The 18,038-nt window shown below is 42.8% G+C and overlaps 1 protein-coding gene across 1 annotated transcript in view; it reads left to right on the forward strand.

Annotated features, from left to right (window-relative positions):
* Positions 1-235: 235 nt before the first annotated feature.
* Positions 236-18,038, forward strand: part of cpdp (CPD photolyase) — a 31,812-nt gene continuing 14,009 nt past the window's right edge. The window contains 7 exon segments of the mRNA XM_085990389.1: positions 236-244; positions 1,204-1,239; positions 1,663-1,768; positions 1,771-1,833; positions 3,200-3,267; positions 5,480-5,678; positions 13,105-13,257. Coding sequence (XP_085846515.1) covers positions 236-244; positions 1,204-1,239; positions 1,663-1,768; positions 1,771-1,833; positions 3,200-3,267; positions 5,480-5,678; positions 13,105-13,257 — 634 coding nt within the window.

Consider the following 18,038-nt stretch of genomic DNA (forward strand, 5'->3'; position numbering starts at 1 on the left):
GAGTTCTTTGAGGATGTAACAAACAGGGTGGATAAAGGGGAGTCTGTGGCAAAACCACTAAGTGACTTACATAATTGTCTGTAACCAATGTTATTACCTCTAGCATTAATTGTCTGTAACCAATGTTATTACCTTTCAAGTTGGCTCTGGTTAAACAGAGCTAGATCGACAACATCGTGATCTGACGCGATGATGTCATCACGTGGGTCACGTGACGTCCCCTTCGGCGGGAAACATGGATGACGTCAGAGATAGAGGGTGGGACCGGCCAGTCCTCGTGTGGATTGAAAGAGAAAAGACCTGTTTTGAGCTTCTCCTGTAGTTTCTTGTTTTGTAAAGTTCTTAGACAATAAATTCAGTTTGTTAACTTCCAGTAAGTTATAGATTCTTTGTTAGGAGTGCAGAGACTCCTACAAACCAATAGATGTAGTGTATTTGGATTTCCAAAAGGCATTTGATAAGGTGTTACATGAAAGGTTACTGTACAAGATAAGAGCGCACTGGGTTGGGGGTAACATATTGGCATGGATAAAGGAGTGGCTAACTAACAGAAAACAGAGTCGGGATAAATGGGTCATTTACAGTAACTAGTAACTAGTGGGGTGCCACAGGGATCAGTGCTGGGGCCTCAACTATTTACGATCTATATTAATGACTTGGATGAAGGGACCGAGTGTACTGTAGCCAAATTTGCTGGTGATACAAAAATAGGTGGGAAAGCAAGTTGTGAAGAGGACACAAAGAGTCTGCAAAGGCATATAGATAGGTTAAGTGAGTGGGCAAAAATTTGGCAGATGGAGTATAATGTGGGAAATTGTGAGGTTATCCACTTTGGAAGGAAGAATGAAAAAGCAAATTATTATTTAAATGGAGTGAGACTACACAATGCTGAGGTTCAGAGGGATCTGGGGGTCCTTGTACATGAAACACAAAAAGTTAGCAAGTACAGCAAGTAATTAGGAAGGCTAATGGAATGTTGGCCTTTATTGCAAGGGGTATGGAGTATAAAAGTAGGGAAGTTTTGATGCAACTTTACAGGGTGTTGGTGAGACCACACCTGGAGTACTGCATACAGTTTTGGTCTCCATATTTAAGGAAGGATATACTTGCATTGGAGGCAGTGCAGAGAAGGTTCACTAGGTTGATTCCTATACTCATTGGAGTTTAGAAAAATGAGAGGTGATCTTATTTGAAACATATAAGATTCTGAGGGGGCTCGACAGGGTGGATGCTGAGGATGTTTCCCCTCGTGGGGGAATCTAGAACTAGGGCGCATAGTTTCAGAATAAGGGGTCGCCCATTTAAGACGGAGATGAGGAGGAATTTCTTCCTGAGGGTCGTGAATCTTTGGAATTCTCTAACCCAGAGAGCTGTGGAGGCGGAGTCATTGAATATATTCAAGGTGGAGATTGACAGACATTTGAACTACAAGGGAGTCTAGGGGTATGGGGAGAGAGCAGGAAAGTGGTGTTGAGGCCAAGATTGGATCAGCCATGATCTTATTGAATGGCTCGAGGGGCCAATTGGCCTACACCTGCTCCTGTTTCTTATGTTCTAATAAATAACACTGGATTTTGTAAACAGTCCTGGTAAATTTGATGAAGTGAAATGGTGACTTTTCTCACTGTCACTGAAAGTATTGTTGCTCTCACCTTGTAGGAGTGCAAAGAGCTGAATGTTTCTTTCCATCTGCTGATTGGATTTGCCAAAGATGTGCTGCCAGAATTTGTTAAAGAGCACAACATTGGTGGTGTGGTTACAGACTTCTCGGCGTTGCCTCAGAAAAACAGGAATACAGTGCCAGAACAATCAGGAGGAAAATTCATGACCAACTCTGTAGGGGTTCGCAAAATCCCCTGAGCCCCCGAAGATCGGGAAATATTAATCCACATCGTGGACAAAGACTTTGCGTGATTTAAATTGTCTCTGGGTTGGACAATGTTTTAAAACATGCCCAGAACCGCAAAAGGCTGCGTTAAAGGGCCCGTGAGCTAAGCAGCACTTGGACAATACCAGAATCAAAGATCTTTGTAAAAAATCACACACCTTAAGACAGTACATTTTAATTAAAAATTGTACCCTTGAGTTTGGTAAATTGCCCAGGGATGAAAATGGCCATCAGAAAAGCATGGCCAAGGACAAAGGGCTTGGAAGCAGCTCGTGTATGTCTGTGAAAAGGGGGAGGATCAAAGTTGGCAGTCAAATTCTGTCAATCAAAAGGGGAGTTTCCCCCTCCCTCCAGAGACAATCGATGTTTATTTACAAGGATGTTTGCACAAGGGATTAAAACCACTTGACTGCAGTTTCAATGACCAAAAGAGAATGGGTTTCTGTTTACATAGTAATCCAACTCCATTCAAAACCCATCACACACAATGAAACACACCTAAACTACGGAAGAGAATTTTTAGACTAAGAAAAGGAACAGTTTAAGAATGAATGGGTTTGAATCACCCATTACTAGACAATGGGGACAGTTGTATCCCTTTCGTTAGCCCAGAAAACTCCGGATGTGGGCGGGAACATTTTGGCCCCAGAATGAAGACACATTCAAAACCCCTGCAGTTTTATTGATAGCCATCACAGACAATGGCAACTTTATTCAAACCCATCCCAGACAAGGGGACGGTTTGGATCCCTTTGTTTTAGCCCAGAAAACTTCTACAACGTGGAGTCTGTCTGACAATGTAAAACACCAGCAGTTTACTTTTAAAACACTGGGATGTTTTTCACTTCTGGGCAGTGAAAATCTAAGATCACAAGGCACGGAGCTGGCATTGTGGTGGTGAGCATATAATTTTCTGGCCTTCCACAAGGCAACGTAGGGTAGGCTTAGAGGTGGGGGTAAGGTGGGAATTTCGTTTAGAATTGTTATTTTAGTCGGTTTTCCCTCGTTGTGTCCATTTTTTTTCCCTCCCCTATTTAAGCAATTTTACCGTGATTACTTTAATCGTGTGGTGTAGTTTCTTTCGTTTAATAAAATTTGACTTTCTTGCATCCAGACCATTTGTCCGTTTTAATATATCATTCATTATAAGTTCCTCCAGTCAGAACTGGAAGGGTGGGTTTAGCGATTCGAAACCGCTGATTGGGATTGGTCACAGAGCAGTGGAAAAAGGCTGCCTGACCAGGTGAATTACCGTAAACCGGGTAAAGGAAGGTAAATTACCGTAAACCAGGTAAAGGATGCCCCTCTACATCTCCCAATTCCTGACTGACTTTCCTCCAGTTGTCCAACATCCTTATACCACTCCCCTGAAAGCACAGGTTAGTATCATAGAACATTTAATCCAAAAGCTCACTGATTTAACAAAACATTACAAGAGTACAGATACAAGTTAATGGCTTAACTCCACAATTAAGAATGTAATGGTGGTAATAAAAGCAAATGTGGTTTGACTCTCTATGGGTTTGCAATTACTGCTGTCCGGGTGGCTAGCAATGTAACGCCGGTAATCTGCATAAACATTACAAATATTAGCTTCTGCTGAACACTAAAAAAAGAAATGCTGCTTTTCTTTTAAAAAAGATAAAACTCCTGTATATTTAGTTCCAGTAGCCCAGAGTTTTCTGGCCGATTATATCACTAGAAATTCATTCATTGGAATGAGTGTATGACTAATCCCCTCCGCCTACTTGGTCTGATCAGACTACAGTTGGATTCTAATGAGCTCTCCTTATGTGGAGAACCCATTTGTTCGACATGGCTGATTGCTTAATTTAAGAAATCCAACCCCAAAAGATAGACCAAGTTTAGAGATTTGAGGTTTTCTCTTGTGCCATTGACTGTCACAAGAATTTCAGTATTTCTGGTCAGATTTTCCTACAAGGCTATTTGGATCAAACAAAATGAAAATTTGACCAGATGCCAGTTTTTCTCATTCTAGCCATCAATCTGATGTAAAATTGTTATTGTATAGGCAGATTCTTAACATATTCTGGATCTAAAACCAGCTGGACACCTTCAAACCCTTTGTGTGCTTTTATTGATTACTTGCTTTAAGCATGTCAGGTTAGTTGTATGATTGGGTTTTATTGTTGAATGTTACATGTATTTTATTTTCCTTGCTATGCTATACAGTTAGTTACCGAACGCCAGGCACGCGAATCAGTACTAATCCTCTTTTTACCCACCACACCAAAAAAGGAAACAAAGTATGCCTCCACCAAAGAAACCATGTGCAGTGTCAAGTTCTACCTCCAAGTTTGTTATTTCATATTGCAACAATTTTTAAAATGTAATTATCATATTGTTTTTCAGCCTTGAAACAAGTATAATTTTATGATAGCTTAAGCATCTTTTAGGTAAATAAGAATTTTGTGGTCATCTCATTTACTGCTGATTTGGTTTTGTTACTTTAGCAAGGATTATGTGATTACAATATCTGTCAGTTATTTACTGGGATTACTTGCTTTCTATGTTTACTAAAGGTTTGATTATTCTAAATAATCTCAGTCAATGATTTGGATGAGGGAACCAAATGCAATATTTCCAAGTTTGCTGACAACACAAAACTAGGTGGGATTGTGAGTTGTGAGGAGGATGCAAAGAGGCTTCAAGGCGATTTAGACAAGTTGAGTGAGTGGGCAAATACATGGCAGATGCAGTATAATGTGGATAAATGTGAAGTTATCCACTTCAGTAGGAAAAACAGAAAGGTAGAGTATTATTAAATGGTGATAGGTTGGGAAATGCTGATGTACAAAGGGACCTGGGTGTCCTTGTACACCAGTCACTGAAAGCAAACATGCAGGTGCAGCAAGCAGTTAGGGAGGCAAATGGTATATTGGCCTTCATTGCAAGAGGATTTGAGTACAGGAGCAAGGATGTCTTACTACAGTTGTACAGGGCCTTGGTGAGACCACACCTGGAGTACTGTATGCAGTTTTGGTCTCCTTACCTAAGAAAGGATATACTTGGTATAGAGGGAGTGCAGCGAAGGTTCACCAGACTGATTCCTGGAATGGCAGGACTGTCGTATGAGGAGAGATTGGGTCAAATAGGCCTGTATCCGCTAGAGTTTAGAAGAATGAGAGGAGATCTCATTGAAACGTATAAAATTCTGACAGGGCTAGACAGACTGGATACAGGGAGGTTGTTTCCCCTGGCTGGGGGCTCTAGAACGAGGGGTCACAGTCTCAGGATATGGGGTAGGACATTTAGGACTGAGATGAGGAGAAATTTCTTCACTCAGAGGGTGGTGAACCTGTAGAATTCTCTACCACAGAAGGTTGTGGAGGCCAAGTCACTGAATATATTTAAGAAGGAGATAGATAGATTTCTAGACGTAAAAGGCGTCAAGGGGTTTGGGGAGAGAGCAGGAATATGGTATTGAGATAGAGGATCAGCCATGATCATATTGAATGGCGGAGCAGGCTCGGAGGGCCGAATGGCCTATTCCTGCTCCTATTTTTCTATGTTTCAGTCATTTGTAGAGTAGATAGTTAGCTTTCATTTGCTTTGGGATTATCTTTCCAGCTGATTGATTGGGAGGTGGCCTATGCAAGCCTTCAAGTGGACCGCACAGTTATGGAAGTTGACTAGGCAAAACCGGGGACTGCAGCAGGTCTAACTACAATGCAGTCATTCATTAAAGAATACCTCAAGTATGTCAGCACAGACAGAAACAACCCAAATAAGGCTGCCTTGAGTAACATGTCCCCATGGTTTCACTTTGGTGAGTGTCCTGGAAGCATTTAACATTGGGACTCCAAGGACAGTTCATTTTTCATTTTTTTCTGAAATGAAGTGTTTCTGGAGATATCTTCACTGCCATATTAAGCTCAGTAGATGTATCTCTGTAACACAGTTCAGGAGAATTTGAGACACAGTGTTTGGAAACTTTGCTTTATGTAGATCCTGCAAAAGAGCCACGACTAGAGGTGTATACTGAAAAGGAAATTGTATTTCTTTTAAAGTTAATGGGACTAAAAGTAGAAAAGTCACTAGGCCCAGATGGGCTGCATCCCAAAATACTGAAGGATGTGAGGAGGATGATAGAATAACCAATAATAATTTTCTAAAAATCTTTGTAAATAGAAATTGTGCCAAATGACTGCAGAGTGGCAAATGTTTACAACCCTGTTCAACAAAGGGGAAAAAATAAGCCAGGAAATGATAGGTAAGTTGGTCTTACCTTGGTTGTGGGTAAACCTCTGCAGTCTATAAATATGGGATGAAATCAGGGAATGCTTAGACAGGCATGGGCTACTCAGGGATCATTTTTCAAAGTAGGTTGTGCTTGAATAATTTAATTGAACCCTTTAAGCAAATCATAGAATTTATAAATAAAGTGACTGTGGCCATACTGCCCAATATCTGATCATACAACAGCATAACTTAGCGACGTAACAATCTGGGATCGCTCTTTGTGATCTGATCTAGACATTATTATATGTTTTGCACCTGTCCTCACTGCACTCCTCCAGTCTTTTGGTAGGTGGCCTGATAATGCCTTAGTGAGACGAGAGCAGATATGAATCATAAAGCTGCTTTATTAGCAGGGACAGGGTACTGAATTTGGATGATCAGCCATGATCTCATTAAATGGCGGAACAGGCTCAAGGGGCCGAATGGCCTACTCCTGCTCCTATCTTCTATGTTTCTATGTTTATAACAGCACTAATCAAATCGCAACTTAATCTAACTAACTTCTGTTCCTTCTTTGTGAACAAGAACCATAATAAAAATACACTACACTATCCCTATTAGTGGGCTCACTTAACTAGTTCCGGTTAACTCATCACTGAAGCTGGCTTGATGCTCTCTTAAACACTGAAATCTGTCTGCTCCTTGTCTCCATTACCAGATCTTGCACTAAATCAACCTAAAAATTTTGTTTTTTGTTCTCCCCTTTTTTCCGTGTCAGGGAAATTAGCAGCTGATCTCTAACACTCTCCTCATCCAGGGATCCGTGTAGCTTTCCCCGTCCTCCGCCAATTGTTATTTTAATCCCATGACAGATGGATTTAACGTAGAAGTAACATTTTTAATATAACTCATAGCAAGAACCTGTGGGGAAATTGTCAAAAATTCCAAAATGTGAAAATTGTGAAACTTTCAGAAGGCATTTTATAAGAGACTTGTTACCAAAACTGAGGTATTAACCAGAAAGTAGCCACATAGATAGATAAATGGCTAGGGCACAGAAAGCAATGAGTAGGGGTAAAAGGATATATTTTTAATTGTCAAGATATAAGTAGGATATAGGTAGTGGTGTGCCTCCATGATCTGAACTGAAATCTGTTTTGTTTCCCATTTATGTAAAAGTTTGGAATATAAATACAAGAGGAATGATTTAAAAATTTACCATGAGACCAAATTGGGGGTATGGCAAAGTGAGGAAGGTTGCAGGAGGACATACATGTTAGCAAAATGAGCAGATAGATGGCATATGCTGTTTAATACAAAGAAATGTGAAGTAGTACATGTTGGGAGAAAAAAATAGTGCAAGGAAGAATATCCTAAGCGGCAAGATTCGGAAGAGTGGAGGAACAGCGAGACCTAAGGTTGTATGTTTAAAGGTGGAAAGACCAGTCAAAATACAAATAGTATTGTGTGTTTTATACATAGGGGCATTGAAAGTGATGATGAATTTGTACAAGACATTAGTTGGGCCACCATTGGAGTATGCCATTCTGAGCACCTAATAGATAGGATATTAGAGTCATAGAAGGGTTACAGACTAGATTCACTTGACTTATACCAGGATTCAGGAGTTATAGTGATGAAGAAAGTTTCAAATAACTGGAGCTTTTCAATGGAAAGTTAAAGGAGCATCTATTAGAGGTTTTCAAAATTGTAAAGGTTTTGAGAGGGTGGATTATGAAAGATTGTTTCCACTGTTTGGCAAATCGGTAATAAGGGGCCGTGGACTCAGGATCATGACTAAAAGAGCTTAGAAGAATTTTTTTTTTTTTTTTTTTTTTTACACACAAGTTATTAGAACATGGATTGCTTTACCACTGTGACAGAAACTATGACATAACTTAAAAGGGAATTGAATAAGTATTTGAAAAGGAAGAATATAAAAGGACACAGGCAAAGAAATTAGATTACATTAGAAAGCTCCAGTTTGAGTTGGCACTGTTTCTTTGGACCGAATAGTCTCCTTCCATGATTGTTTCTGTAAAAGCACGGAGTTTGGCCGCTGCCCCAGTTAATAGTAAGGTAGTTCTGAAGTAATATCTTCAATGATTTTGAGGGTGAATATCACTTTTTTTTAGCGGGAATGGCAGCATAATGGTTAGGTTACTGGACTAGTAATCCAGAGGCCTCGACTAATGATCCGGAGACGCGAGTTCAAATCCCACCACGGCAGCTGGGGAATTTAAATTCAGTTAATTAAATAAATCTGGAATAAAAAGCTAGTATCAGTAATGGTGACCATGAAACTACCGGATTGTCGTAAAAAGCCATCTGAAAGTCCAAATACACCACATCCACTGGTTCTCCCTTATCTATTTTACCAGTTACATCCTCAAAAAATTCCAGTAGATTAGTCAAGCATGATTTACCTTTTGTAAATCCATGTTGACTTTGTCCGATCCAGTCACTGCTTTCCAAGTGCTCTGCTATTACATCTTTTATAATGGACTCTAGCATTTTCCCCACTACCGATGTCAAGCTTACCGGTCTATAATTCCCCGCCTTTTCTCTACCAGCTTTTTTGAATAGTGGGGTAACATTAGCTACCCGCCAATCCATGGGTACCATTCCAGAGTCTATCGAGTTCTGGAAGATGACCAGCAATGCATCTACTATTTCTAGGGCCACTTCCTTAAGTACCCTGGGATGTAGATTATCAGGCCCTGGGGATTTATCGGCCTTCAGTCCCATCAATTTTCCTAACACCATTTCCCTACAAATACTGATTTCTTTCAGCTCCACCCTTTCATCAGACCCTATGTTCCCTGGCATCTCTGGGAGGTTATTTGTGTCCTCCTTTGTGAAGACAGAACCAAAATATGTATTTAGTTGGTCTGCCAATTCATTGTTCCCCATTATAAATTCCCCCGATTCTGACTGCAAGGGACCTATGCTTGACTTCACCAATCTTTTTCTCTTCACATATCTATAAAAGCTTTTACAGTCAGTTTTTATGTTCTCTGCAAGCTTACTCTCATATTCTATTTTCCCTTTCTTAATTAATCCCTTTGTCCTCCTTTGTTGAATCCTAAACTGCTCCCAATCCTCAGGATTATTGCTTTTTCTGGCCAATTTATATGCCCTCTCCTTGGACCTTATGCTATCCCTAATTTCCCTTGTTAGCCACGGTTGGGTCACCTTTTTTGTTTTATTTTTATGCCAAACTGGGATGAACAAATTCTGTAGTTCATCCATTCGGTCCTTGAATGTTTGCCATTGCCTATCCACCGTCAACCCTTTGAGTGCCATTCCCCAATCAATCCTACCCAACTCGCTCCTCAGACCATCATAGTTTCCTTTATTTAAATTGAGGACCCTAGTCTCTGAGTCAACTACTTCATTCTCCATCTTAATGAAGAATTCAATCATATTATGATCGCTCTGACCCAAGGGGCCTCGTACAACAAGATTGCTAATTAATCCTTCCTCGTTACATAATACCCAGTCTAAGATGGCCTGATCTCTGGTTGGTTCCTCGACATATTGGTCCAGGAAACCATCCCGTAAACACTCCAGGAATTCCTCCTCCACAGTATTGTTACTCATTTGGTTGGCCCAATCTATATGTAGATTAAAGTCACCCATGATGACTGCTGTGCCCTTATTGCACGCTTCTTTAATTTCTCTTTTAATGCCATCCCCAACCTCCGCCTTACTGTTTGGAGGTCAATAAACCACTCCCACTAACGTTTTTTCCCCTTAGTATTTCTCAATTCTACCCATACAGATTCCACCTCATCAGAGCTAATATCCTTCATTACAATTGTGTTAATCTCTTCTTTAACCAGTAATGCTACCCCACCTCCCTTTCCTTTTTGCCTATCTTTCCTGAATATCGAATACCCCTGGATGTTGAGTTCCTAGTCCTGGCCTTCCTTGAGCCACGTTTCCGTAATCCCAACCAAATCGTATTTGTTTACTTCTATTTGCGCAGCCAATTCATCCACCTTATTACAAATGCTCCTCACATTAAGACACAAAGCCTTCAGGCTTGTTTTTTTAACGCTCTTAGACCTATTAGAATTATTATTTACTGTGGCCATGTTTGATTTAAACAGTTGATTTCTCTGACTGCCACTTTTGTTTTTCTCCTTCCTATCTTTTGCTTTTATCCTCGTTTCCCTTTCCAGGTCTCCCTGCTCAGGTTCCCAACCCCCTGCCATTTTAGTTTAAACCCTCCCCCACAGCACTAGCAAACACTCCCCCTAGGACATTGGTTCCAGCCCTGCCCAGGTGCAAACTGTCCGGTTTGAACTGGTCCCACCTCCCCCAGAACCGGTTCCAATGTCCCAGGAACTTGAATCCCTCCCCCTGGCACCATTCCTCTAGCCACGTATTCATCTGAAGTATCCTTCTATTTCTACTCTGACTAGCACGTGGCACTGGTAGAAATCCTGAGATTACTACCTTTGAGGTCCTGTTTTTTAATTTATCTCCTAACTCCCTATACTCCGCTTTTAGGACCTCATCCCGCTTTTACCTATATCGTTGGTGCCTATATGCACCACGACAACTGGCTGTTCACCCTCCCCTTCCAAGATGTTCTGGAGTCGCTCGGAGACATCCTTGACCCTTGCACCAGGGAGGCAACACACCATCCTGGAGTCTCGTTTGCGGCCGCAGAAACGCCTATCTATTCCCCTTACAATTGAATCCCCTATTACTATAGCTCTACCCCTCTTTTTCCTCCCATTCTGTGCAGCAGAGCCACCCCTGGTGCCAGGAAGATGGCTGCTGCTGCCTTCCTCTGATAAGCCATCCCCCCCAACAGTACTCAAAGTGGTGTATCTGTTGGAGAGGGGGATGGCCACAGGGGACCCCTGCACTACCTGCCTGCGCCTAGTACTCTGACTGTTGGTCACCCATTCCCTTTCTTCCTGTCCAACCTCTACCTGCGGTGTGTCCAACTCCGTAAATGTGCTATTCACGTTGTCCTGAGCATCGTGAACGCTCCAGTATGTGTCCAATCGCAGCTCCAGCGCCGCAATGCGGTCTGTCAGTAGCTGCATGCACTTCCTGCACATGTAGTTGTCAGGGACACAGGAAGTGTCCCTGAGTTCCCACATATCGCATTGGTCATAGTGACCACTGCACAGTCATTGTGGAGACGAAGTCCGAGTGGATGATTCATGTCGGCCTCCTCCCGAGGTCCCCACCACCACAGAAGCCAGTCTTCAGCCAATTTGATTCACTCCACGTGATATCAAGAAATGGCTCAGCGCACTTGACACAGCAAAGGCTGTGGGCCCCGACAACACCCCAGCTGTCGTGCTGAAGACTTGTGCTCCAGAACTAGCTGCGCCTCTAGCCAAACTGTTCCAGTACCGCTACAACACTGGCATCTATCCAACAATGTCCTGTCCACAAAAAGCAGGACAAATCCAATCTGGCCAATTACCGCCCCATTAGTATACTCTCAATCATCAGCAAGGTGATGGAAGGTGTCATCGACAGTGCTATCAAGTGGCACTTACTCATCAATAACCTGCTCACTGATGCCCAGTTTGGGATCTGACAGGACCACTCGGCTCCAGACCTCATTACAACTTTGGTCCAAACATGGACAAAGGAGCTGAATTCCAGAGGTGAGGTGAGAGTTACTGCCCTTGACATCAAGGCAGCTTTTGACTGAGTGTGGCATCAAGGAGCCCTAGTAAAACTGAAGTCAATGGGAATTGGGGGGGAAAGCACTGTACTGGCTGGAGTCATATCTAGCACAAAGGAAGATGGTTGTTGCGGTTGGAGGTCAATCATCACAGCCCCAGGACATCGCTGCAGGAGTTCCTCAGGGCAGTGCTCTATGCCCAACCTGCTTCATCAATGACCTTCCATCCATCATAAGGTCAGAAGTGGGGATGTTCACTGATGACTACACAGTGTTCAGTGCCTTCGGAACTCCTCAGACAATGAAGCAGTCCATGCCCACATGCAGCAAGACCTGGATAACATTCAGGCTTGGCCTGATAAGTGGCAGGTAACATTTGCGCCAGGCAGTGACTATCTCAAACAAGCATGCGTCTAACCACTGCCCCTTGACATTCAACGGCATTACCATCGCCAAATCCCGCCCCCCCCAATCAATATCCTGGGGGGTCACCGTTGACCAGAAACTCAACTGGACCAGCCACATAAATACTGTGGCAACAAGAGCAGGTCAGAGGCTGGGTATTCTGCGGTGAGTGTCTCACCTCCTGGCTCCCCAAAGCCTTTCCACTATCTTCAAGGCACAAGTCAGGAATGTGATGGAATACACTCCACTTGCCTGGATGAGTGCCACTCCAACAACACTCAAGAAGCTCAACACCATCCAGGACAAAGCAGCCCACTTGATTGGCACCCCATCCACCACCTTCAACATTCACTCGCTCCACCACCAGTGCAGTGTGTACCATCTACAAGATGCACTGCAGCAACTCGCTAAGGCTTCTTCGGCAGCACTTCCCAAACCCGTGACCTCTTCCACCTAGAAGGACAAGGGCAGCAGGTGCATGGGAACACCACCACCTCCAAGTTACACACCATCCTGACTTGCAAACATGTCACCTTTCCTTCATTGTCAATTGTGGTGTATGTGCCTTTAAGAGCAATTATGGTGTATGTGCCTTTAAGAGCCCCAGGTGTGCGTAATGCCGGTAATTGCCACTTGGGCTATATAAGCCTGTGTATTGTGTATATCCTTTAGAAACCACCCCCCCCCCCCAAGACTTGCTTAGTAAATACCTATGAACCAACTCCTGTCTTCAGTGTCTTTATCTACACACGGACACTACATCACGGGATCTAAATCCCTCCCTAACAGCACTGTGGGTGCACCTTCACCACACGGACTGCAGTGGTTCAAGAAGGCAGCTCACCACCACCTTCTCAAGGGCAATTAGGGATGGGCAATAAATGCTGGCCTTGCCAGCAATGCCCACATCTCGTGAACGAGTAAAAAAAAACCTCTTCTTTTGCAGGTCAGGTTTCAGTTCAGCGAGCGATTCTGGAGATACAGAGATACCACAGCAAGTTCAGGGACAGTGTGGACAGCTATATCGAAGAAGCTGTGGTGCGGCGGGAGCTGGCGGGAAATTTTTGTTTTTATAATAAGCAGTATGACAAGATTGAAGGTGAAGAGTAGCTTTGTTTCATATTAGCTCAAGTGAAGTATTGAATAACTGATCACATCACCTTAGGGCAGTTTTTATTGTTTCAACCTTACAAGATATTGGTAATTATTGAATTCAATTTGGTTGAGTAACAAATTAAAAATCCTCATCTTGTAGATCTAATGTAATGCACCCTTTTTCTTTTTATGATAGCAAAATACTGCGGATGCTGGAAATCCGAAATAACAACAGAAAACGCCAGGGCCGCATCTGTGGAGAGAGAAACAGGGGTAACGTTTCAGGTCGATGACCTTTCGTCAGAACTGTAAAAAAGCAGGAAAAGGAATAGATTGTGAAGCAAGTTAGGGGCTGGGAAAAGGGGGAGGGGATGAAAGAACAAAAGGGAAGGTCAGTGATAGGATAGAAAGCAGGAGAGATTGAGACATTGAGAGACATTAAGAGATATTCAAGGCAAGAGGAGGTGGTAATGGGACAGGTTAAGGAATAAAGGATGGCTCTAGATGGGGTGTGAATTGCGCTGGCAGAATGAGGGACAGCTGCCATGTGGGAGGGAAGAAAAAAGGCCAAACAAAAGTGTGGATAAAAAAATAAAAAATGTATATATATGTGATGGGGCCAAAGTTATGATCTGAAATTGTTGAACTCCATGTTGAGTCCAGAGGGCTGTAGAGTGCCTAATCGAAAGATGAGGTGCTGTTCCTCGAGCTTACGCTGAGCTTCCATGGAACAATGCAAGAGGCCGAGGACGATGAGGTCTGAGTGGCAATAGAGCGGTGAATTAGAACATAAGAAATAGGAGCAGGAGTAGGCCAATCGGCCCCTCGAGCCTGCTCCGCCATTCAATAAGATCATGGCTGATCTGATCATAACCGCCAATCTACTATCACAGAACCATCTCCTGAATCTAACAGAATTAGACACACGAAATAGGAGCAGGATCAGGCTACACGGCCCCTGGGCCTGCTCCGCTACCCATAGGGCCATGTCCGATCCGAACCTAGACTCATGTCCAAATTCCTGCCCGCTCCCCGTAACCCTTAATTCCCTTTACTTCTAGGAAACTGTCTATTTCTGTTTTAAATTTATGTAATGATGTAGCTTCTACAGCTTTTTGGGGTAGCATATTCCATGGACCTACCACCCTCTGAGTGAAGTAGTTCCTCCTCATCTCAGTTTTGAAAGAGCTGCCCCTTATTCTAAGACTATGCCCCCTAGTTCTAGTTTCACCCATCATCGGGAACAGCCTCCCCGCATCCACCCGATCCGACCCCTTCACAATCTTATATGTTTCAATAAGATCGCCTCTCATTCTTCTGAACTCCAATGAGTAGAGTCCCAATCTACTCAACCTCTCCTCATATGTCCATCCCCTCATCCCCGGGATTAACCGAGTGAACCTTCTTTGTACTGACTCGAGAGCAAGTATGTCTTTTCTTAAGTATGGACACCAAAACTGTATGCAGTATTCCAGGTGCGGTCTCACCAATACCTTGTACAACTGAAGCAATACCTCCCTATTTTTATATTCTATCCCCCTAGCAATGAAAGCCAACATTCCATTGGCTGCCTTAATCACTTGCTGCACCTGCATACTAACCTTTTGAGTTTCGTGCACCAGGACCCCCAGATCCCTTTGTACTTCAGTACTTTCCAGTTTCTTGCCATTAAGATAATAACTTGCTCTATGATTTTTCCTGCCAAAGTGCATAACCTCACACTTTCCAGTATTGTATTCCATCTGCCAAATCTCTGCCCACTTACTTAGCCTGTCGATGTCCCCTTGCAGGTTTTTTATGTCCTCCTCGCTCACTACTTTCCCTCCCATCTTAGTATCATCTGCAAACTTTGATATGTTACACTCGGTCCCCTCCTCCAAATCGTTAATATAGATTGTAAAGAGTTGGGGACCCAGCACTGACCCCTACGGAACACCACTAGTTACTGATTGCCAGTCTGAGAATGAACCATTTATCCCAACTCTCTGCCTTCTGTTAGATAGCCAATCCTCTATCCATGCCAGAATATTACCCCCATCCCGTGATTTTTTATCTTAAGCAATAATCTTTTGTGTGGCACCTTGTCAAATGCCTTTTGGAAGTCTAAATACACTACGTCCACTGGTTCCCCTTTATCCACCCTATATGTTACTTCCTCAAAGAACTCCAGCAAATTTGTCAAACATGACTTCCCCTTCATAAAACCATGCTGACTTTGTCCTATTAAATTATGATTATCCAAATGTCCTGTTACTGTCTCCTTAATAATGGACTCCAAAATTTTACCTACCACAGATGTTAGGCTAACCGGTCTATAGTTTCCAGCCTTCTGTCTACTGCCCTTTTTAAATAAGGGTGTTACATTAGCAGTTTTCCAGTCTGCCGGGACCTTTGCCGAGTCCAGGGAGTTTTGGAAAATTATTACTAATGCATCCACAATCCTTACCGCCACTTCCCTCAAGGCCCTAGGATGTAAGCCATCAGGTCCAGGTGATTTATCCGCCTCGAGTCCCATTATTTTACCGAGTACCACTTCCTTAGTGATTTTGATCTTTTTATGTTGGTTTGGGTCTCAACGCTCTGTACTGCTAATAAAATATAGATATGGGGTGCAATTTTAACCCCATCCGCCTGGCAGAAATCAGCTGGGTGGGCAATTAAAATCACCTAGGTTAATTACCTGCCCTTGAGCTGACTGGATCCCACTGTGCAATTTTTATTTGGGTTTCTGGATGGGTGGCTTAGCCCACCTGACCAAAACTACCTGGGTCCTACTTTAGAAATGCTAATCTGGGTCTGGTGACATCAATCGGACCCCAACAGCATTTTTACTTGGGCTTGAGCAGGGAAGCTGCCACAACTTTCCTGCCAGGCTAAAACAAGTCAGGACATGCTGGGCAGAAGAAAAGGCCACAAAAGATAAGTTTTAAACTCCCTTTTGTAGGGACAGGAGGAGCAGAAGTGCTTCTCCAGGCCCCGCAAGAGCATTTGCAGCCTCCCCTGACCCAGGCCTACCCCGACCCTACTGTGAGACCTCCCTGGAATCCCTTCCCCCACACCTACCTGAGTGCCGGCAGGTAGCCCTTGGCTATCTGATTTTCCAGAGGCCAGCAGCCTCGTCCTGTCCAATTCCAGCCCGTTCCGGGTGGGAAGTGGACCGGTGGCATATTAGTGAGCTCCTGCAGTTAAAATCGCCGTGGCCTCATTTCCTACTGAAAAACACATGGCAAATAAAATGCCTTGCATTATATTTTAAGAAATCGATTATTTTGTGATTCTGGGGATTTTTATTTCCTGTAAGAACTCATTCATTATGAAGCTAATTCAAAGAAAACATTAAAATGTCCACAGCTTTTACGTAATAATTAACTATGTAATTTACATAGCTGTTAAAGGTCAGAAATTTAATTGCAGTAATTTGAAAAATTTTAAATAATGGTTACTGCTCTGTTCACCAATAAAAGTGAGCAGAGACTACATCTAATATAGAGGAAATGTAAATACTATGTAATAATGAAGGGACTGAGTTTATCATTTTGGTTTTATTCTCAAATCTGCACTACTGGATTAAAAAAAATATTTTCAATATATATCAGAAAAGAGGTTTCTTTTCTTCCATTGTTACAATATGTCAGTCTGCTTCAGGGTGTTCCACGAATTGCAGCCACTCTTTAAATGTTATTAGGGGAGATTAAAGGGGTTCACAACTTTTGTTAAAATAGTGAACAGAGGATTTTCCACCTGCCTGTGTCCAAAACTAAATGGAAATAACAAAAGAATGGACATTCCTATGCCTATATGTCCGTTTATAATTCATAGAATGATACAGCACAGAAGGAGGCCATTCGGCCTGTCATGCCTGTGCCGGCTCTTTGGTAGAGCTATCCAATTAATCCCATTCTCCTGCTCTTTCCCCATAGCCCAGTCATTTTTTTTTCCTTCAAGTATTAATGAAATTCTCTTTTGAATGTTACTATTGAATCTGCTTCCATCACCCTTTCAGGCAGTGCATTCCAAATCGCAACTCTGTGTAAAAAGAAAGTTTCCTCATGTCACCTCTGGTTCTTTTGCTAATCACCTTAAATCTATGTCCTCTGGTTACCAACCCTTCCGGCACTGGAAACAGTTCCTCCTTATTTACTCTCTCAAAACCCTTCATCATTTTGAACACATCTATCAACTCTCCTCTTGACCACCTCTGCTCTAAGGAGAACAACCCTAGCTTCTCCAGTCTCTCCACAAAACTGACGTCCCTCATCCCTGGTACCATTCCAGTAAGTCTCTTCTGGACCCTCTCCAAGGCCTTGACATCCTTCCTAAAGTGCGGTGCCCAGAATTGAACACAATACTCCAGCTGAGGCTTAACCAGTGTTTTATATAAAGGTTTAGCATAACGTCCTTGCTTTTGTACTCTTCCTTTATTAATAAAGCCAAGGATCCCAGATGCTTTAACAACCTTCTCAACTTGCCCTGCCACCTTCAAAGATTTGTGTACATACACCCCCAGGGCTCTCTGTTCCTGCCCCCCCCCTTTAAAATTGTACCATTTCGTTCATATTGCCTCTCCTCATTCTTCCTACCAAAATGTATCACTTAACACTTCCCTGCAATAAATTTCATTTGCCACGAGTCTGCCCATTTCCTGAAGTCAGTTGCTATTCTCGTTCTTTACAACGTTTACGAGTTTCGTATCATCTGCAAACTTTGAAATTATGCCCTGTATACCCAAGTCCAGGTAATTAATATATATCAAAGAGCAGTGGTCATAACACCAACCCCTGGGGA

The sequence above is a fragment of the Somniosus microcephalus genome, chromosome 6 (assembly GCF_052327205.1).
Source record: "Somniosus microcephalus isolate GS21.2 chromosome 6, FLI_Smic_1.0, whole genome shotgun sequence".
In the NCBI taxonomy this organism is placed as follows: Eukaryota; Metazoa; Chordata; class Chondrichthyes; order Squaliformes; family Somniosidae; genus Somniosus; species Somniosus microcephalus.